At 54.2% G+C, this 19,949-nt stretch overlaps 9 protein-coding genes across 9 annotated transcripts; 5 read left to right on the plus strand and 4 right to left on the minus strand.

The window, feature by feature from the left end:
* Positions 1-385: 385 nt before the first annotated feature.
* Positions 386-1,253, plus strand: PG998_004902 ((S)-2-haloacid dehalogenase; the record flags this gene model as incomplete). Its single annotated transcript, XM_066871720.1, has 3 exons — positions 386-582; positions 642-704; positions 743-1,253. The coding sequence occupies 3 exons, from the start codon at positions 386-388 to the stop codon at positions 1,251-1,253; spliced, it is 771 nt and encodes a 256-aa protein (XP_066731817.1).
* Positions 1,254-2,713: 1,460 nt separating this feature from the next.
* Positions 2,714-4,039, plus strand: PG998_004903 (Fasciclin-like arabinogalactan protein; the record flags this gene model as incomplete). Its single annotated transcript, XM_066871721.1, has 4 exons — positions 2,714-2,822; positions 2,863-3,042; positions 3,081-3,250; positions 3,350-4,039. The coding sequence occupies 4 exons, from the start codon at positions 2,714-2,716 to the stop codon at positions 4,037-4,039; spliced, it is 1,149 nt and encodes a 382-aa protein (XP_066731818.1).
* A 776-nt stretch (positions 4,040-4,815) lies between these two features.
* On the minus strand, positions 4,816-5,525 carry PG998_004904 (putative blue-light-inducible Bli-3 protein; the record flags this gene model as incomplete). Its single annotated transcript, XM_066871722.1, has 2 exons — positions 4,816-5,247; positions 5,325-5,525. 2 exons carry the CDS (start codon positions 5,523-5,525, stop codon positions 4,816-4,818), a joined length of 633 nt encoding a protein of 210 aa, XP_066731819.1.
* Positions 5,526-6,004: 479 nt separating this feature from the next.
* On the minus strand, positions 6,005-7,717 carry PG998_004905 (proline-specific permease put4; the record flags this gene model as incomplete). Its single annotated transcript, XM_066871723.1, has 1 exon — positions 6,005-7,717. The coding sequence occupies one exon, from the start codon at positions 7,715-7,717 to the stop codon at positions 6,005-6,007; it is 1,713 nt and encodes a 570-aa protein (XP_066731820.1).
* A 1,418-nt stretch (positions 7,718-9,135) lies between these two features.
* PG998_004906 (uncharacterized protein) lies at positions 9,136-10,023 on the plus strand (the record flags this gene model as incomplete). Its single annotated transcript, XM_066871724.1, has 1 exon — positions 9,136-10,023. One exon carries the CDS (start codon positions 9,136-9,138, stop codon positions 10,021-10,023), a length of 888 nt encoding a protein of 295 aa, XP_066731821.1.
* Positions 10,024-10,458: 435 nt separating this feature from the next.
* On the plus strand, positions 10,459-10,853 carry PG998_004907 (uncharacterized protein; the record flags this gene model as incomplete). The annotated part of the gene is made up of 2 exons (XM_066871725.1): positions 10,459-10,627; positions 10,702-10,853. The coding sequence occupies 2 exons, from the start codon at positions 10,459-10,461 to the stop codon at positions 10,851-10,853; spliced, it is 321 nt and encodes a 106-aa protein (XP_066731822.1).
* Positions 10,854-11,828: 975 nt separating this feature from the next.
* On the plus strand, positions 11,829-13,509 carry PG998_004908 (WSC domain-containing protein; the record flags this gene model as incomplete). The annotated part of the gene is made up of 3 exons (XM_066871726.1): positions 11,829-12,175; positions 12,240-12,656; positions 12,744-13,509. 3 exons carry the CDS (start codon positions 11,829-11,831, stop codon positions 13,507-13,509), a joined length of 1,530 nt encoding a protein of 509 aa, XP_066731823.1.
* Positions 13,510-15,066: 1,557 nt separating this feature from the next.
* On the minus strand, positions 15,067-16,136 carry PG998_004909 (myo-inositol oxygenase; the record flags this gene model as incomplete). Its single annotated transcript, XM_066871727.1, has 2 exons — positions 15,067-15,123; positions 15,225-16,136. 2 exons carry the CDS (start codon positions 16,134-16,136, stop codon positions 15,067-15,069), a joined length of 969 nt encoding a protein of 322 aa, XP_066731824.1.
* An 852-nt stretch (positions 16,137-16,988) lies between these two features.
* PG998_004910 (uncharacterized protein) lies at positions 16,989-18,861 on the minus strand (the record flags this gene model as incomplete). Its single annotated transcript, XM_066871728.1, has 8 exons — positions 16,989-17,137; positions 17,197-17,296; positions 17,352-17,458; positions 17,523-17,945; positions 18,005-18,032; positions 18,082-18,318; positions 18,370-18,790; positions 18,839-18,861. The coding sequence occupies 8 exons, from the start codon at positions 18,859-18,861 to the stop codon at positions 16,989-16,991; spliced, it is 1,488 nt and encodes a 495-aa protein (XP_066731825.1).
* Positions 18,862-19,949: the final 1,088 nt, after the last annotated feature.

A 19,949-nucleotide genomic window follows, 5' to 3' on the forward strand; every position in this document is an offset into this window, starting at 1 on the left:
TTTGAACAGACACTATTGAAGCCCGTATTGGCCGGACAACTCGCTTCGGTGACATCCTTACTTTTAGGAGGTGAGGCGATGTACATGAGCTCAACATGGGGATTCTTGGCAACAAACGATCTTCCCAAGGAGAGCAAATAGGAAACGACGCTCACATCTCAATCCGGGGTCGCGTGGGAGCATTGCAGTGCGGGGAAACTCGATGGGCGCGCCCTTAGGTTGACAAACCCCCAATCACGTACGTAACATGACGTACACGCACGAATGATAGACTTCCGATACTTTGAGTAATCAAACTGTACGGGGAAGCTGACAACATGTCATTGCGACCAGAGAATCGCTGTTCATCTCCAGCAGAGCGACCGAAAGACGAGGAATGAAAGCCATGGAACAGAGACCCAAAGCATATGTGTTCGACATCTTCGGCACCGTGGTCAATTGGCGCTACAGCCTGGCCAAGGGCCTGGAGGCTTCAGCGCAGAAGATTATTGATGAAAGCGCTTTCTCCGATGTGGATGAGGCGGTCCTGGCGAGAGCGAGGGATATGACGTTCAGTGACTGGGAGTGGTTCGCTTTCCAATGGTCCGTTCTCAGCCTGGCTGTTGTTGTCAGTCACACTCTTGACGCTTACTCAGGTCCAGGTATAAGAGATACATCAACTCCGGCGCGCGGCCCAAGGACGGCCAAGAGTCGGGAAAGGCGGCGTTTGTCCACCAAGAGGAGCTGCATCGGCGCAATCTAGAGGCTCTGATCGTGGAGTTCAAGCTCGATGGACTCTGGGGGGCGATGCCGAGAAGGAGCAACTCGTGCACCTGTGGCACGAGCTGGACGCCTGGCCCGACTCGGCGGCAGCCGTGACCCGGTTCGCGAAGCTGGGCCCCACGGCGATGCTGTCCGACGGGTCCGTGGCGCTCCTGAAGTCGCTCGACGCGCGTAACGGTCTCCGGTTCGACCAGGTCTGGGGGTCCGATACCTGGATGGCATACAAGCCCGATCCGGCCGTCTACCTGGGCGCGGCGGAGAAGCTGGGGCTCCGCCCCGATGAGGTCGCGCTCGTGGCCACGCACCTGGGCGATCTGCGGGCGGCCAAGAAGTGCGGGCTCAAGGCGCTCTACGTCGAACGGCCATTCGAGGAGCGGTATACCGAGGCGGAGATCGACGAGGCGCGGCGCGCGGGGTGGGTAGATATGTGGGTTCCGTACGGGCCCGGGGGACTTCTGGGCATCGTGGAGCGATTGGAGGCCATGGGGTAGCAACGGCAGTTGATTCAGATAGGAAGGTTTAGGCTCGTACGTTCAACTTAGCGTTTTCCCTGCGCACTTGATCCGTCGCTATTGTTAGAAGGCGCCAGCAAGGAACGGCGGCCTTCGATCCTCGCTCGGGCTTACGTACGCCAGTCATGTCTCTCGCTATCAGTAAGTCCATTCACTGAGTTAAGGGGTTAGCGATCTTGAGGCCTCCAGGCGGTGCGTCGTCGCCGACATACGGCCGGCGGCCACGTTCGTTCAGTTCCGAGGAGCAGCAATTGGGGCAACAATACGGTTGGTGACTTTCGGTTTTGGGGCCCCTTTCTCCCAGCGTCTGACAGGTCTGCGCCTCGGCGCCTGTCCATGGGTGTACCCAGGAAACCCTGATGATGATTCATGAAGTTTGTTGCTAAGGGCAGCTGTCACAAACGAATAACCAGACCACGATCGAGGCCGCGTCAACACCACCTCGTCCTCATTCGTCCCATCATGTCGCAGGTACCTCCTTGCAGCAGCCCCTGTAAACTTACATTTGCGTAGTGCATGTGTCTGTCTCCGGCGACGCACGCAGCACGTACTGTATTCTACGAACTAAGCTGAGACTTCACCCGAAGCACCGTTGGAATCAGGAAGGATGTCCAAAGAGATGCCTGTGCAGATCCCCGGGTCAGCCAATTGCGGGGGAGCTGTCTTAGCACCGACATGGCTGAAGAACCACCCATGTTTTAACTGCCAACGTTGGGCTGAGCTCTGCTTGGCAAAGTCGTTGACGACATCGACTCTATATGCATGCAATGTTCGTATATACTGCTTACCGATGTTGTTCCGCGCCTCAATTGCAGCAACGCAGTATGTGGCATGACCGCAGCACCGCACCAGCAGGAACAACAAGATGAAGGAAGCCACAGGCTCAAGTCTGAACATCCTCTCTCTCGACTCACCGTGGTACGGCGGCCGTCCGGATCAGTAAGCTTGAACTACTTGTCAATCCATACATCCAGTGAACGGGTAAACCGGCAGTTGTGCAGCCTGGTGCTTGTGACACAGACATGGAAGGAAGCTTCAGAGCTAGTAAACAGTCTTCTTGGCCGCCGGGCCCTGATCCGTTTCGTCGGTTGGATAACATGCCAAAACACATGAGCCACGATATCTTGGCCGAACCGCCGATTGGGTTGCTCGCGGGAAACAGGGGTGTCAACAGGAGGAGTGTCTGGGTATGCTGGTCGACATCATGACTTTCACTTCGTCTAGCTGCGCCTCCTCTCCGAAGCTGGGACTGATGATTGGGACGCCGCATGTGGGAGATGCCCAACCCACGATATCGCGAGTGCTTAAAGGCGAGCGATGTCCCCACGAGTATTTCCAGATGAATTCTATCATCGAACCATTCCCTAGTGTCCTGACTGAGAGCTAAACACCAATTCCAACATTGACACCAACACACCATCCCTTGAGACAGCCGGAAAATGCAGCTAAAGCAAACCTCGCTCAGCCTGGCGCTGGCCAGCGCCGTCACGGCTCAGTCCCTCACTGACGCCCTCAACTCCCAGAACTCCAGCTTGTCTGTTCTCAACGGTAAGCCTTCAACATAGATTACATGATGATCTCCCCTTAGGCCTTTCTGGGCATGATGCTCATCCCCGTCTACCTCTAGGTCTCCTGCAGGCGAACCCCGGCATTCTCACCGCCCTGAACAACGCCCAGAATGTGACGCTCCTTGCGCCCAATAACGATGCGCTGACGGGCGTCATCAACGGGTCTGTCAACACCTATGGCGGCAAGGTCACCGACTCGAGTTGGATCGCGAACCTGCTCAACTACCATGTGCTTCAGGGGGCGTACCAGTCCTCCGCCTTCACGGAAAAGCCCATGTTCCCCACACGCTGCTGAACAATCAAACATACGCCAATGTCACTGGTGGCCAGGTTGTCCAAGTGCAGAAGCAGGACAACAAGGTCGTGGCCTACAGCGGACTGAAGTACTACTCGACCGTGAAGACAGCCGTAGGTCCTCCTGTCTTGTAATCACCATAGTCAAACCCAGCATATCAATGCTGGCTTACAGGGAAATCGATGACTAACTGACTCGTATCTGTCGTACAGGACGTGAACTACACGGGTGGTGTGATCCACATCATCGACCGCGTCCTAACTCTTCCGCAGAATAACACAATGACGCTAACCAACGCCAACCTCACTGCGCTGTCGGGCGCCGTCAAGGCCGCCAACATGGGCCCTGCGCTCGACACCATGAAGGATGTGACCATCTTCGCGCCCGACAACGCGGCCTTTGCGTCCATCAGCAACCTGTTGGCCAACATGTCGTCGCAGGACGTTGGCAAGATTCTTGGCTACCACGTGGTGCCCGGCAAGGTGGCATACAGCAGCGACCTGAGCAACACGACCATCAAGGCGCAGGACGGAACCGACCTCAAGATCACTGTTGAGAACAACGGCGCCGTCTTTGTGAATGCGGCCCGCGTCACTGTCCCCAATGTGTTGGTCGCGAACGGAGTGGTGCACGTCATCAACCAGGTCCTTAACCCCGACAACACCTCGCAGGCGCCCGACCCAGCCCAGACCAACGCCCCGCCCCCTGCTTACAACGGCGGTTCATCCGCGAGCGGTGGCAGCGTCCCCTTCACCAGCGATGTGCCGAGCCCCACAGGCACTTCCCCTGCTGCCACTTCGGCCGGTGGTTCGGGTGCCCAGAATGCGGCTGCACCTCTCAAGACGGGTGCTGTCGGTGCAGCTGCCCTGTTTGGTGGTGCTGCTCTCATTATGAACTGGTAACCAATCTAGTTTCGTATATGTCGTTTGCTTTCGTCTTTTCTGTCGGTCTTTCTTCATACGATTAGTCCATCATTTGAAGCGAGTATGCCTGTCTCAAAAAACATCAGCATCAGCATCAGCATCGGCGGGCGATAGTTCCAGTCGCTACGCAGTTTCATCGTACGCCATCGTGGAGGATACAGTTGATTTTCGTAGTGATTTTGCAGATATGTAATTTCGCATTAATAATTGATACCTTTCTTTCTTTTAGATCAGTCTAGCCAATTTGTGCAGTCGTGAAATATTTGGAAAATTAAAGACCTTGCTGGTAATCAGTACTGGGACAGGGGGTGCTTAGTCAATGGAGCTATCCGGGCTAACGCATCAAGGTAAACAGATGTGTAAGTAGATTTTTTAATTTTTTATTTATTTTCTTTTTAAACTTGTCAAGTCGCACGCATATCACGTCTTTAACAGCATCCGCCTCCTGTCGTCGACAATCATCTCTTCCGGAGTTCCTGCCACGTTACCTGCCCAAAGTAGATATGGCTACTGGGTAGACACATTTAGACCATCTCATTTAATCTACCGAGTATGTTTTTAAGGCATTCAATTCATGGACTTTCGTGCTTATATAATTTGGAATAAACATGAATCTCATAACAGTCGTACCCAGTGTGACTGAACTTAGTGACACTCTCCCCAACACGGCAATGCATCGCAACGCCATAGCTGTGTGTTACAAATTAATTCTCCCAAGCAGTGAGTTAGCCTCTGTATCCGTCCGCCATCTATATCTAAGTCCTCAGCGACTCGGACGCCCGCCACTGCAGGATCTCGGGCTCGGTAATGAAACGCAGCTTGTTGATAGAAGCGGGCTGGCCCGTCACGGCACCCTTGGCGATCTCCGTCATGCGGCCGATGAGGGTCATGTCCGTCAGGCAGTACGACACCGAGTCGGTCTTGACGCGAATAATGCCGATGCGCGGGTCGTTCTCGGACCCGTCGTGCTTGCCATCGCCCAGGTCGCCCAGCCAGGCCTTCAGGGCCGGGCTGTAGTACTTGGAAACCGTGGCGCGGTCCGTCTCGATCGAGGCGTCCCCTGCGAAGGAGGCCCACTGGCCCGAGGCGTCCACAAAGGAGATGTTGGTGTGCGCATCCTTGGCCAGCTCGTCCGTCTTGTGGGATTCGGTGTTGGTGGTGAAGATAAGGTCGATGCCTCCGGTCTCCTATGGTTTCGGAGCGAACTGTCAGTTCTCGCGTGGAACAGAGAGGAAGGTATTCGATTAGTCGATTAGTCACGTACCTGTCCAGCCACGGCCATGCAGCGAGAGCTCAGCTTGCCGTTTGACGTGTCCCGGGTGGTCATCATGCCAAACTTGCAGTTGTTGGCGAACTTGCTCAGCGCCTCGACCTTCTCCTTGAGAGGGGCCTTGTCGGCATTGGCGGCGGCGTAGGGGTCCGCAGGCTTGTCACCCGTGTTGGCGTTGGAGAATCCGGAAGACATGGTTCTGGTAGTTTGCTTGTTGAGCAGTGCTTTCGACGATTGGCTCAGTAATGTTCTGCGGATAGTAAACATGTAATTGTTGTAGAGAGATGTGAGTCTGCAATTCGTCTGGTCTGGGAACAAAGTAGTAGATATTGGACGGGCACTAGAGCAGGTTATGAAGGGTGTCATCCCATTGGGGCCCCTCAAGGGAAGAAGCGCCCAGGGCAACACAATGGCGGCAGAATGTCGTCATGCGACATCATAGAGCGCCCTCAATCGCACCTGCACTCTGTTTGTCTTGGAGATCGAGTACGGGATCGAGAGCTTCTGGCAGGCCATGCCCGATGACGAAATCACTTTGCATAAGTCATAAAATGCATAAGCCGCACCAGGTAATCCACATGCGCCTGCAACTGGATGTGCAATTAATTGTCTAATCAGCCCTCACATGCATCCAACCCAAGAGTAAGCACCCGTGAATCGAACCGCCAATCCCACTAGGCGATCCAGAGCCATATCCTTTCAATAAAGTTCCTGGGCACCGGCTCGACCCAAGTAGACTCGAGCTGGTCAATCTCGGCCTTGCCGCTCCAGAGGTCCATTTCGGCAGGCTTGACCATCCGGGTGCGCTTGACCAGCTTGTACCCGAAGAACAGGCTCGCGAAGATGGGCACGTCGATGTAAGGCGGCAGGAACGTCTTGGCGCTGGATTTCCCTGGGAAGAACGCATCGAACCCGTTGAAAAAGGCGACTACCAGACAAAACGCGATGGCGAAGTAGGCTAGCCCCGGCTGCAGCGGCGAGCGGTAGGGCAGGGACTCGCGCGGGATTCCATTGTGTTTCAGCCCCGCGTGGAAGCGAAGGTAGGTGACGCAGATGGCGGACCAGACGAGCAGGGTCGAGACGGCCGACAGGTTGGAGAACCAGAAGAAGACGTCGGCCCCGCGGTGATTGACGTTCAGGTAGACGAGGCACGAGAGCAGCGTCGTGGCGCCCACGCAGGCGTAGGGGACGCCGAACTTCTCGTACGCGAGGAACTTGGGGGCTTTGCCGTCGAGCGCCGCGGCGTACATGACGCGCGTCGACGCGTAGAAGAAGGAATTGCCTGCGGACCACGCCGACGAAAGCACCACGGCATTGATAATGGATGGAAGCACCGCGATGCCGCCGTTCTGGATTGCGATGACGAAGGGGGACTGGGCGGCGCCGGGCGCGGAGCTGGCGATGGCGTCGAGGAGGCGATCGTCGCGTGACGAAACGCAGAGACCCACGAGGAAGATAGCCAGCACGTAGAAGAGCAGGATACGCCAGAAGACGCGCCGTATCGCCTTGGGGATGTTGCGCCGCGGGTTCTCCGTCTCTCCCGACGCGATAACCACCATCTCGCTGCCGCCGTACGCGAAGGTGGCCTGGATGAAGACCTTCCAGAACGCCAAGAAACGGCCGAGCGCACCCTCTGCCAAGTATTCGTTCATCGGGCCCGGGTTGACCCAATACCGGAATCCGATGCGGTCGCCCGTGGGGGTGCCGCCCAATGTGATGACCAACATCAGCAGGATCAGCCCGATGATGGTGGTCAGTTTGATGGCGCCGAAGACGAACTCAGCTTCACCGTATATGCGCACGGGAAAACAGTTAACGGCAACCATGGCGAGGAACAGGATGGTGATCCAGACCACGTTGGGGACCGGGTTAGGCCAGTAGTCAATGATGACGACCGCGACCGTCACCTCAATGGGCACGCCGATGGCCAGTTGGTACCAGTAGTTCCACCCCAACGTGAAACCCAGAGCCTCGTCGACGTAGCGCGACGCGTAGACAGGCACGGCACCCGGTAAGGGTAGGTACGCCGCCATCTCGCCCAGGCTGTTGATGACGGCGTAAAGGTTGCAGCCTGTCAGCGCGTAGGCGAGGAACGTCGACAGCGGCCCTGCCAGTGATAGCATCTGTCCGGACCCCACGAACAGGCCGGTGCCGATGGCGCCCGAGAGCGCTAGGAATTGCACGTGTCGCGACTTGAGCTTGCGCTCCAGCGTGCCGTTGTGCCGGGACTCATACTGCTGCTCACGCTTAAGATCGCTTAGGGTATCGTGGCTCGTGATGTTCTGGCGTTGCTCGGTACCGGCGGCCGTTATCTCAACATGGTTGCCGGTACGCTGCCGCTGCGCCTCGAGGTCGTTTTCACCTCGAGGGTTGGAGTATGAATCCATTCTCACTTTTCTTAGTCCTTACAAGCATTTATGCTAGACCATTCTGCTCACGGTGAGTTAGGAGTCAATCGTGAAAGGGCTTGTCCCTTCGTTCTGTCCATTGCAGGAGGGCTTATCTGTCCGACACCGCCAAAACTCCCCAATGCTAAGTATGGTTGGGTCCAAAAGCCAAGCGCAGAGGAACAAGGCCTCATGCCGATTCTGGGCTCACTCACTTGCCTGTTTAAGTAGGTGGGAAGTAAGAATGAGTGCTGTTTCACGTAGAAGGGAGCTTGGCGTTTACTTCCCCGCACTGATACCCAGAGGTCGTTGAACCATCCCTGGACGGTTTAGACTTCAGGTGCCAAGTGATGTAAGCTATATATCTACCTAGCGACTCCCAAGGATATTTATCATAACCGAAACGGTGATACAAGAAATGGAAAGTCGAGCTTTCAGCCTCCAACCCTGCTCGATTGGGGCGACGAGCTTTCATTCCCGTCGTAGATACTAGCCAGGGCGGGATGCGTACCCTATGCTACTCATGTGTGTCTGGATGTGTGGACTTGGATGTGGTTGACCTCCTACTGGCAGAAAACGTACGAGTCTGGCTTCTCGTAGATAGGATCAGCTTCTCTACTAGGCCATATAACATCAACCTTATGGACTTAGATGAAGCCGCTGCGCACCACCAGTCAGAATTTTCGGCCTCTCTGATCAACTACTTCAGATCATAGCTCGGCTCCGAAGAATTCCAGGATGCTATCGACACGGCTCTGCGTGCATTTGCCCCTGGCTTATATAGCGGCAGCTGGCCAAAGACGAGACAGACCACCGCAATATATGTGCCGCACTGGTCGAGGCCGTCAGGGGCTGAAATGGGGAGGATGATCACCTAGGCGAGTTTTGCCTCCAATCCATTATAGTGGCATATCCCAAGAACTCGCAGCTGGTACACGATTAATCTGAGCTCACGACGCCCGAGGGTCGCGAGAAGGCGTTGCAACATGTTACAGATATGCTTGCCTTACTGTGGTATTGGGTGTCAGTACGACTCCTCAGAGTGACATGTCAGAACCTTGATAAGATTGCTAGAACAGTATGCTATGCGAGAAGAACATATGAGTCAAAATAAAGAAGTATCATACATGTTGGTATGTTGCTGACTAGGTATAAGAAATACATAATGTGTATTCTCATACCCCATCCTTCGATTGGTGATAAGAAACACAAAGGAACGCACATACGAGACACCTTTGTTAGCCATTGCAGGCAACCCTTACAACCAGGAGAACAATGGGTGAGGGTAATCCTTGGACATAAAGATAGTCAAAGTCGCTTGGGCTGCTCAGAGTTCCATTCCCTAGAAAAGAAGCAAAGTTTTCAGTGCAACATAAATATAACGCCTCCGACGGAAGCCAATAAGACTATAACCAAAAATGGCGAGCCACAAACAGCAGTCTGGAACCGTTCCCACCTCCCGAATCCTCCTTAACTTTGTGTGCGGCCACTACCGGCTATGGAAAGTATCAGCCCAGGGCGCTACGTACCTACAGTCCATCTACATCAAGAAAGGGGCCGCGGTCGAGGAGGGCATCGTCCTCGTAGACCAGCAGCCATGTTACGCCTGCCGCTGGCCCGAGGTACTGAAACGCTTTTACCTCTTACCAGAGTGGGGGAATGGAGTGTTTCCAGGCAAAAGCGCTGCCGCCACTACCGGTAACATCGTTAATAACAGTGACAAAGCCACTGAGGACAAGGACAAGGCTGAAGCCGAGACAGAAGGACAGACAGAAATGAGGAACCGGGCGCTTCGGGCACACATGGCATCGAGCATCATCGCCCTCTTCATCCAGCACCCGCTCGTCCATGAGAACCAGCTGGCGTTGTTGTTGTGCCTCTGGGACCGCGCCTGCGTCGAGCTGGGGGCCAAGTTCGACTTCGACTTCGGGCGGCTGGCCGACGACGTCTACGAGGTTATCATCACGCTCACGAGCGCCAAGGAGCAGAGCGGCGGCGACGAGGAGGTGGAGGCGTTTCTGAAAGCCGGGCAGGACATGGACATTGCGAAGCTGCTCGCCAAGATACGGCAGGAGCTGCAGCCGGGTGGCGCGGCGGAGAAGGCGCTGAAGAAGGCGGTAGCCGGTACTCCTCACCCCGGACCGAATGCGCGCGGCGTGGAGGGGATGATTTACCGCGGCCAGATGCTCGAGAATATGGCTGCTACCCCAGCGGCAAACGTCCCTCGGTCGCAACAGGATAGCGAGACAAAAGAAGCCCCACGCCGGGGAACACGGGCGCGGCTGTTCGCGAGACTGAGGAAATAGGTAGGATGTGTTCCCTGATTCGTGATTTGCGTGCCAAGTAGAGAAACCAGCAACAATACATATTGATTACTTACTTACTTACTTGCATATCCCCCGTAGTGCTTCTCCGCAGAATTCAGGTGAGCTAGCTAGTTGCTAGTTGCACACTGAGTGGCATGGGGAAATCAAGAACTGCATAAAAGCACCTGTGGCATTCTTTGTAGCAGGCGAAGTCCTAGATGACGTCATGCCTCGCGGCCATCGCGTGGTTGCGTGCGAATCGCAAACAGCTGACTTGCAGGGGGGCTGGAGGGAGCAAATGCCCCGCGTTTCCCGTTCAAAAGCAATCTGAATGCCTGCCTGGAGTCTTGTTCACTTCACGTCTTTCCCTCTTCAGAATCAATCCGTATTTCCAGAACACACACATACACCCACACAAAGACACCAGCCGTCGCCATGATCAACGCAGCCTTCTCCATGCTCCTCCAGCTCTGCCTGGCAGCCCTCGCCTTCGCCGCGCCCCTTGCCGACGAGACGGTGACGACCACCGGAACTACAATGCAGTATGGCACCGGCGGTGGCATCCTGGGATTCATTATCCTGATTCTCGACATCATTGTTTTCAGTACGTTGCCTACTGCGTTCCTCGTACCTCGTCAGCAGCAAGCTGTCCATACTAACGTGCCCGTCCCTTTACAGTTGAGGTCCTCAAGTCCAACCGCACGCCCATGGAGAAAGTCATCTGGTGCCTCGTTGTCTTCCTCTTCCCCATTGTCGGCATGATCATCTACTTCCTCTTCTCGAACCGCGCCGCGCACAACAGCGGCGGTGCCTACGAACCCCTGCCTTAGGAGGATCATGGCATTGTAATGTGAGGTCAATGCCCCGGTGGAATGGCGAAAGTGATGGCATTCGCGAATATAAATATCAAGCGGCCTGTATGGTGTTAGACCATGGTCAATAGACGGCACGAGATTTTGCACATTGGGTTACAGGGGTTAACGGCGTTTTTGTTATCACTCCAGCTTCAGACCGATCACGATAGTCATGAATTGAACTTGCACTTTCGCGCACGACAGTGGGTTACGTGCGCTCTAATGCATCCTAGCATCAGTGCAATGGCGTTCCCGGCCCTGGCCTGGGATGCAGGAGCACCACAGAGGCTGGCTAGTGCATGTGTGCTTTGGTCTATTTTCAATAGCCCTTATCCGTAGTCCATCTCGAAGCATATTCCTGGCGACGGATCCTTAGGCTCCAGTTCTGTAAACGCCATAGAGTTCGTTCTCGTGGCCGTAGCGCCGGCTAAGAGCTGACTTTCAGAGCACCTATGGGAACTCTTGGTTTTGCCTCGAGGCGGCTTCAGCTGTTTAGTATGCAGAGGGATTGGGGGATTTGATTGGTCCTCAAGGATCGGCTCTCTGGGCGCTAACAACAATCCATCGTGGAGCCGCGGAGCATGCATGGGACACGATAATAGTATGTTAGACACTTCGCACTAGACGTTCAGTGATTGCTTTTTCGGGCTTCATACCCAACTTCAAGTATAAAGGGCGCTTCGTCGGGCCTCGGGAAGCCATGTTTGTGTTCTTGGTGCTCTCAGGGGTTCATCATCTTCTCACTGTCCGGACGCTGGCGTTCTTTGTTCGCTCTTTTCTAAGCCCAACTACAAAGCAACTATTATTTTGCCTCTTCCGGGGAGGAGTACATCATCTGCCCCTTTTGGTATCCATCCCCTCCGGCGGCCCTTCTTGTCTCACTACCGAAATAACACAACCAAAAGCGCAAAAGTGCACCAACTAGGGAACCACATCCTACCAAAAACAACCATGTTGTCAATATTTGATTTACCCATCGTCGTCCTACTGGGTATGGCCAGCTTGGCCCCCCAGGCGGCCGACGCTTTCTGGCGACTCCCCTGCTCGTCGCCCGTTGTGATGGAGCGGGCCGATCCCATCCAGGACCCGGGCATGGTCGCGACGCATATGCATACCGTCTTGGGCAGCAACGCCTTCAACTTCAGCATGGACTACGCCCTCACCCAGACAGCCACTTGCTCGACCTGCAAGGTCACCAAGGACCTCTCCAGCTACTGGGTGCCTAACTTATACTACCACGCCCAGAACGGGTCATTCACCCCCGTCAAGCAGTCTGGGGGAGCCCTGATCTACTACCTGTAAGCCATATGCTTGCTCACATTTTTGCATAACATCTATGCTAATAATAATACATGTGTATAGGCAACGTACAGATGAAAAAGACCCCGAGTTTAAGAACGGGTTGATCGCCTTCCCCAAGGACTTCCGCATGATCGCGGGGGACCCGACCAACCGCAATAATAGTAACTCGCTCGAGCAGCGCGCCGTCTCGTTCGCGTGCTTGGGGATCGACGGGCCCGCGACTCCGGAGCTTCCCAAGCACAACTGCCCCTCGGGACTCCGTACCCAGCTCATCTTCCCAAGCTGCTGGGACGGCAAGAACCTCGACTCGCCCGACCACCGGAGCCACATGGCCTACCCCTCGGGCGTCGACACCGGGTTTTGTCCCCCGACCCACCCGAAACGCTTCATCACCATTTTCTACGAGGTCACCTGGAGCGTTGACGAGCTCAAGGACCAGTGGTACGGCGACAAGCAACCCTTCGTCTTCTCCCATGGGTAAGCGCTTTGTTCTTTTTTTCTTCTTTTTTTTCTGCTTCTTCAACCCCTTGTTATAAATGGGGTTCTAAGCTAATTTGTTGGCAGTGATCCGGATGGTTACGGATACCACGGTGACTTTCTCAATGGCTGGGACGTCCCAACGCTGCAAAAGGCTATCAACGAGTGTACCGACGCGAGCGGTGTCGTCGAGAAGTGCGGCGCGTTCCAGTTCCGCAGCGACGCCGACATGGCGGCCTGCAAAGTGCTGCCCCGAGTCCACGAGCCGGTGAAATCTGCACCCGGCGGTGGGAAGGACAGCAACAATAGCAATGCCAAAAGTGCCAGTGACCCCAACGCTGACGGTGCCATTCTCGCCGCCCTGCCCGGCTGCAACCCGATCCAGCCGGGCCCCGAGCGCGCCGTCCGGCAGGCCGCAGGAAGCTGCCCCGAGGACACGGCGACGATCGGTGATCCACTCTTGCCGTTCACGGACGTGTCGCAGACGGCGGGCTGGAAGTACGCGGGCTGTTTCAAGGACGGCGGGAGTGGGGGTCGCACCGTCAGCGGTGGTGGCGATGCCAACTCCGGGGCCATGAAGGACGAGCCCGACATGACGGTTGAGAAGTGCGTCAAGTACTGCGAATCCCAAAACGGCGGGGCCATGACCTACGCCGGCGTCGAGTACAAGACGCAGTGTTTCTGCGGAAAAACAGTACTGACCGAGGGGCGAAAGCCGGCTAACGGCACTATCGGAGAGTGCACAATGCCTTGCGGCGGCGACGCGAAGCAGATATGTGGCGGGTACGGACAAGTTTCCGTTTACCAGAAGTGTGGGAGTGGCAGCGACTGTCAGAACATCAAGTTCTCATAGTCTTATTGCGAGTAACAATTGGAAATTTGTACCACGGCAGGGACTCTTGCTGGTTTGTATCATTTTAGGATAGCGGGCTTCTTGCATCATACACACGACCGGAGTTTGGGAGGGATATCGGGTGTAGAACCCGGCTTCTTGTACATATACTAAATGCAGGACGATGTTGCTGGGCTGGTCAGATTTAATATCCATTTTTGACGCGATTTTAATTCTGGGCTTCGCGCCTGGCGACTGAACAGTTGGTATTGAAACTCGAATGTTTTATAGCCCCTCAAATATTGAGCTACCCCTATACTAGTTTGTTATAACGAAAGTTTCAAGGGTAGCCTAACTGACGTACAACACTACAACACCGGAACATAGTCAATTTCAAGAGCCTATGGTGAGATACAAAGAAACCTAGGCAGAGACTCATTAGTTCTTCTGTTAACTTTATTCTATTAATTACTCTCATCCCCTTTTCTATCCCTGTCTTCTAATTAATAAATAAACTGCCCTTATTAACTCACTCAATTGTTTATCTTCCATTCGTATGAAACATCTGTATTCCAGTGTTGGCAAGCCCACCATTCTCTAGAAACACTATTCTTCTGCTCCACGTACACTGTTCTACCCACTCTAGCCAGGACAGTTCTAAATAGTATATAAAGCCGTTGCCCTTCCAGCTATATACTTCCATAAGCAATTGTCTTTTTATGTACAATATGGCGCGATGGCAGAGTGGTCTAATGCGATAGACTAGAACTGAATTTCTGATTCTAGGTATCTATTTCCTTCGGGAGCGCAGGTTCAAATCCTGCTCGCGTCGTCTTCTTTTTTCTCTTCTCTTCGTTTTCTTCATTCTGATTAAGGATATGCATCTACGCAGGCAATTCTTTTTCCTCCATTTTGATCTTTATAATATGCCTGCTATTGTCACTTGAAATTTGAACCTTAGCATCGGTCCTTATTGAGCCCTTGTTTGCCGCCAGCGACAAGCGGTATTAAGGGCGTCTGGCTTCTCCGTCGTTGGCCACTTTTGTGATGATCCTTGCCACTCCTATCTACCCTTTGATGGGATGGAATTACCCAGATTCGACAAACGAAAATTAAGTGGTGGTATAATAACACTTGTATAGGCGACACGGGGCGTCTCGCAATCGTGGGTTGTGAAGAGGTCTCAAGAGATGATGATGACTAGTCAACCAATGACTACAGATGAAACCTTAGAGGCGATCCTTTGGCTGGCCACTTAAAGAGACAAAGATAAGTCCTTGAGTACTGAGAATATATCCTGGACTTTAATTCGGTCTGTGAGGCATTGGGTTCTGTAGAGGCGATATGTTGTTAATTGAAAGAAAAAATAGGACCGCACCACGTTTGCTCCCTTATTGTTGTATTCTCTAATATGCTGTTTATCTCCCCTCAGAGTTGTATTCCATCGCTTGTGTACTAATGATATTTCGCTTCAAAGACAAGTCCAAATGTTGCAGGCCGCCGTGATCAAGACGCCAAACTCCGTACCTAGGAATTTATAACCTATCTTGGTTCTTCTTCGTGTATCGACCTTTCCTCTCACCACTTAACCACCTTATTGGGAAAGTATTCGTCAATCAGCTCAAGGTAGTAAGGCTAGTACAGCGTAAAAGGTTAGCTCAGCTCAGTGGCACAAAGTCTGTGGCGAAAAATGGGAGGAGTTTCCAGAAAGGGTGGGGGGAACAGAATGGACTTGCCTTGAGCTCCTGGATATCCGGCACCCCATCGCTCTTGCTGTACAGATCGTACGGGTTGAAAGCGCGGACCGCCTCGAGCATCGCCTCGTCGTGCGCATCCATGAGGTGCCGGTACGCGTTCTCCTTGTGCCAGGGGTAAAAGGAATGGTAACGGATCATGGCGAGGGCCTCATCGGGCAAGGTGGACTGGTCCCGCACGACATGGTACAGATACTCGTCGTGGCCCCACGACAGCATGACGCTGTCGAGCCCGCAGCCTTCGGAGTAGATGCCGCACCGCGTGGCGTAGATGGGATCGGTCGAGTCCGGGTTCGCCGCGAAGCTGCCCGGGTAGACGATGCGCTCCTCGTCGAAGGCACAGCCCACGGGGAACGTGTCGCCCACGACGTCCCACTGCCCCTCGGACCCGTAAAAGTACAGGAGCTTGCCTAGGTCGTGGATTAGGCCCGTCAGCTGCATCCAGCGGGGCTTGCCGTCGCGCCGGATCGCCTCGGCCGACTGCAGCAGGTGCTGGATCTGCGAGAGGCTGGTGTCCGGGTCCGACTCGTCGATCAGCGTGTTGAGCTTTTCCATGGCCTGCCAGACCGTCATCTCCTCCTTGGGCCTCGTCTTGAACTGGTGCCGCGCCTTCAGGTTGTAGGCCACGGTTTGTTTGGTGTGTTGTTCTCGGTAGAAGTTCTTGACCCGGTCACAGGCGTCTTCATACTGTCGGAATTGCGTCTTGTCCTTGGAAGCGTCGAACTCGGACTTGCTGTTGTATGCGGCCCCCTCCTTGGCCTCTACCTCCGCCTCCGTGGTAGTCGAAGAAACTTGTCCCTTGAGCACGTTGACGGCATCGATGGCGTCGGATGTCTCTTCGAGGAGATGGCCATCCCGACCGCTCGTGTCGTCGATGAGGGCTCCTGGTGCCATTTCGTGCTATATGTATATGTGTCTGACGATGAGTCCGAGTATATCTGTATATGCGAGATGCGGTGCTGTATAGATTCTCTAATGGGCTTGGTATAAGACTAGAATAGGGGTATCACGCTGGAAGCAAGCGGGATAGGATGAAAACTAGGGGAAACTAGAAAGAGACGAAACCCATTGACACCAAGTTGTGCTTCCTTATATAACGAAGCTGCGAAGTCCCGGATGCCCCATACACAAAGCATTAGTGGGGGTGGGCATGTAAGTCGAGGTCGGTTATGAGGTATTTCGGTATAATCCTGTGCTCTATCGGGACGTACATGGCGAAAGTCGCCGGCCACAAGTCTCAGATCCGGACCCACACCCGATCTCATAACCCACCAGAACAGGAAAAAATGCCCGAATGTTTTCCCTGTTCGAGCATCGCCCGCCTGAACTCTGCTTGACCACATGCGCTGCCGCCGCCACAGCCGTTACGCGAGATCGGGCTGGTCCCCGTGCCATGGCCCGCTTTCTTTGGCTGATCGGTGTATCGGCTTGTCGGGACTCGCATCGGGAGCGACTTGGCAGCACCTGACATCATGACCAACCTTCATTCACACCGGTATATGCATCGGCTAGTACTATCATCAAGGTCGGTTAGCGCCGGTCAGCACGTCGGCTATTTATCGACACATACGCGATGCGGGGAGAGCTGAAGTCAACGATAGTGGTATTTCAGGCAAATTACAATATGACGGTAGGATTCGTTACAAGTCCATCCAATCCATATTACGGGGTTGAGGCCATGTACTACACAAGGTTGATGGGCTCATTAGGCTGATTAGTGGTGTTTCTGTTTCTGGTATATTGATATTAGGTCTCTTCAAAGCCAGGCATCCAGCCCCAGGCTCTCGTGAGCTGTTGTTGCACGGCTTTCGTTGGCCTAGCATGATCTGACTCGGTTCTTCGTAGTATATCTAGCATGGCTTCTTGGTCTACTCTTTCTTCAAATCTATCGCCGACTGGAGAAGAGGGATCAGCAATCGATCAAGTGTGAAGCTCGGAATAGCCACAAACTTACACATTGCAATACCAGTCGATGCTTCGAACATCGCTGGCGGCGCCCATTGGTTTGAGGCCCCAATGCCGCATAGCCTTCTCATGAGCTCATCGATTCGTTGCTGTCTTGGGTATTAGGTTCTTTCTCATATTGTAAGGCATGGTATGGAGACGTACCGTTACTTTCTTCATGGCTGACATCCGCTTCGTACCCACACGCGGGATAGTTGGGTCAAATTGGGCTAGGAAGAGCTGGGCAAGTAGGTGATACTGGATTCCCGTAACTGAACCCGATGATTAACATATACATGCCTGGATGGCGACTAAAAAAGATGAGGCTTGTCTTACTGTGACAGCTTGAATGATGCCAGATCTCTGGGAAAGCGTCCGGAACCTCGCGTTCTTGGTAGAAAAACGGCTCAAAGGAAGAGGGGCGTAGCTCTTCCCATCTTCGGCAGTGTTCGTCGAGTGCCGTCCATTTTGTCGGGGACGGTGGTGCGTCAAAGCAGTAGTTCAGCACATCAGCTAGGTTCACTACCGCGCGGTTTGACCATGTGTAGTCATCTGCCGGTTGGAAGGATCTGTCCACAATGAAGTGATCGAGGTTGATCTTCACGCGCGACTGGCTGATGATGGCGCTGTAGATCTCCTGGCGTAGCCCTGCCCAGTATGCCGCGGCGCTCAGGCTCCCGGGCACCATGTATTGATCGCCGATATTCACGAACGCATGGATACCTAGAAGATGGCCGTGGCTCTCGTTGCCGGTGATAGCTTGTGTACAGTGTCAGTGGACATGTCCAAGCAATTAGGGTGATGCTTGACCGGCCTACCGTCCATCTCTTCGAGCATACGTAGAATCTGGCAATTCGTCAGCGAAGCCTCAATTGGGTTGGGATGTTTGACTTACTATGGTTGCTGCGAAAAGGTTCTCGTCAGACAACCCACCAGCCGCGTCATCGATCTTTGGTATTAGTTGAGTGAGACACTCATTGTGATAGCGATTCGAGGCAAGCGGGTCATACGAACTCGTCCGGCTGAGATGGCGAGCCGCGATGGCGAAGGTCGCTTTGAGCAGGATCGGGTAGGTACCAACCCGCTGGGGCACCACGAGCTCGAAGTTGCGCAAGGGGTCACATGTATCCAGCTAAATCGTCAGCTAACCAATTACTTGCAGACGAGACTTGTTCGAACCTACGCAAATGGCGATGTGCTGTATGTAATGTCGGAAAAGATGTGCTTCTTCCCCGTTCATGGAGGGTCGCGGGGCACGTTTACCGACATTGGGCTGTGGCATTACATGCGTGACGGGATACTGCGGCTCACTAACATAACTGCGAGCAACATGCGGCAAAGAGGGCCGGCTTCCTGCCACGTCCATAGCCCCCGGCGACCTATTTGGGGACTCCTCGGCGCCGCTGCCAGGCGAGAGAAGACCTTGGCTTCGCGCGGAGAAAGACGATGCATTGCCGGTTCCATGACGTAGACCACGTTCTTCCAACACATTGCTTAGTTCGAATGATGTGGAGGAAGCGTCGTGGGGGGAAAGCGCGTGGGTTCGTCGTCTGATGCACGGCCAGAGACGATAGCAGATGTCTCGTCGACGTATGTCACTAATCCTGTCAATTCAGCAGAACACGACTAGAAAAGAGATGGGAGCTGCTGACATTGCCTCGGTAGCTCCAACCATTTCTGTCCCCTGCCAAAGGAGTCTGCAAAGGATGAATTAGTTGGACTGAAAAGACGTCGCGGCCAGGCGGTAAGTCCATTTACCCTTGCTGAGCTTGAACTTGTATGCGACCCTGCAGTCATTGCCCGAGGTTATACACCTGGAGCATTTTGGGGTCAAGCGATCGCATCTCAAGTGGTTTTCACGACATGGCAGACTTGACGGCAAGAATAATTAGCTTTCGGTTGCGCTGATCATATGCATGGCCTGGCGATGGCATGGGGAGACGGAAACAAGAAACGGAGGGAGTGCGGTGTGCGGCATACCACGGGGCAGCGAGGAGCTCCACCTGCGCTGGTGAAGGCATTCGTAGATGGTGCTATCATCGGCCGGCTCGAATCTGGAAGCAATGCACAGGACAAGCATGTGTCATCTCATCTCTGTGCATGGCATAGCACCGTCAACCGTCAATCGCTTCGGGAGTTGAGATGATGGGCACGGCAAAAGGCAATCTGGTCCTCCATGGGGGGGATCTGGGGAAAGGGAATTGAGCAGTTTTCGGCGTGGAACCGACCAGGGGGCCCGTGGACGGGCTGGTGGCTGTCCAGAAGGGGCGAGACTCGCCGAAAACACCCCTGGCTTGGCATTAGGGCTCAGCCAGATCGGCGAGAATGGCCTGTTCGGGCGTGGGATCCATCGGCCTCCCACCCTGTCCAGCGACAGAATGGAGGAATCAAGACAACTCGCTTGTTTCGAGCACCTGAAGCTTTATTTAAGCTTAATCCGCCTGATGATCCTCCCCCGCATGTCCTATAGCCGTTACCCCGGATTTTGGTCGACGGGTTTCGGTATACAGCGAGAGTATAGCATCTGCCGATGCCCTCGATGCCCTCTTGCAAGCCCAAGAGCATCGCCAGTCCTGTCTTTCCCCACCAGACGCGACACCGCTTAGAGCAAGAAGGTGGAGAATGCTAAGAATGAATGGATTCGACCCGGCACAAGCCCATTTGAAATTTCGACTGCTTTCTAGCGTAGCCGCGTAATCCGTACTCCCCAAAACTGGACACGCTCTTGCTCGTTGCTGTTTTCGTGTCCTCCGTCCTCACCTT

The sequence above is a fragment of the Apiospora kogelbergensis genome (genome assembly GCF_038363985.1).
Source record: "Apiospora kogelbergensis strain CBS 113332 chromosome Unknown utg000003l_segment0_segment0, whole genome shotgun sequence".
NCBI lineage: Eukaryota > Fungi > Ascomycota > Sordariomycetes > Amphisphaeriales > Apiosporaceae > Apiospora > Apiospora kogelbergensis.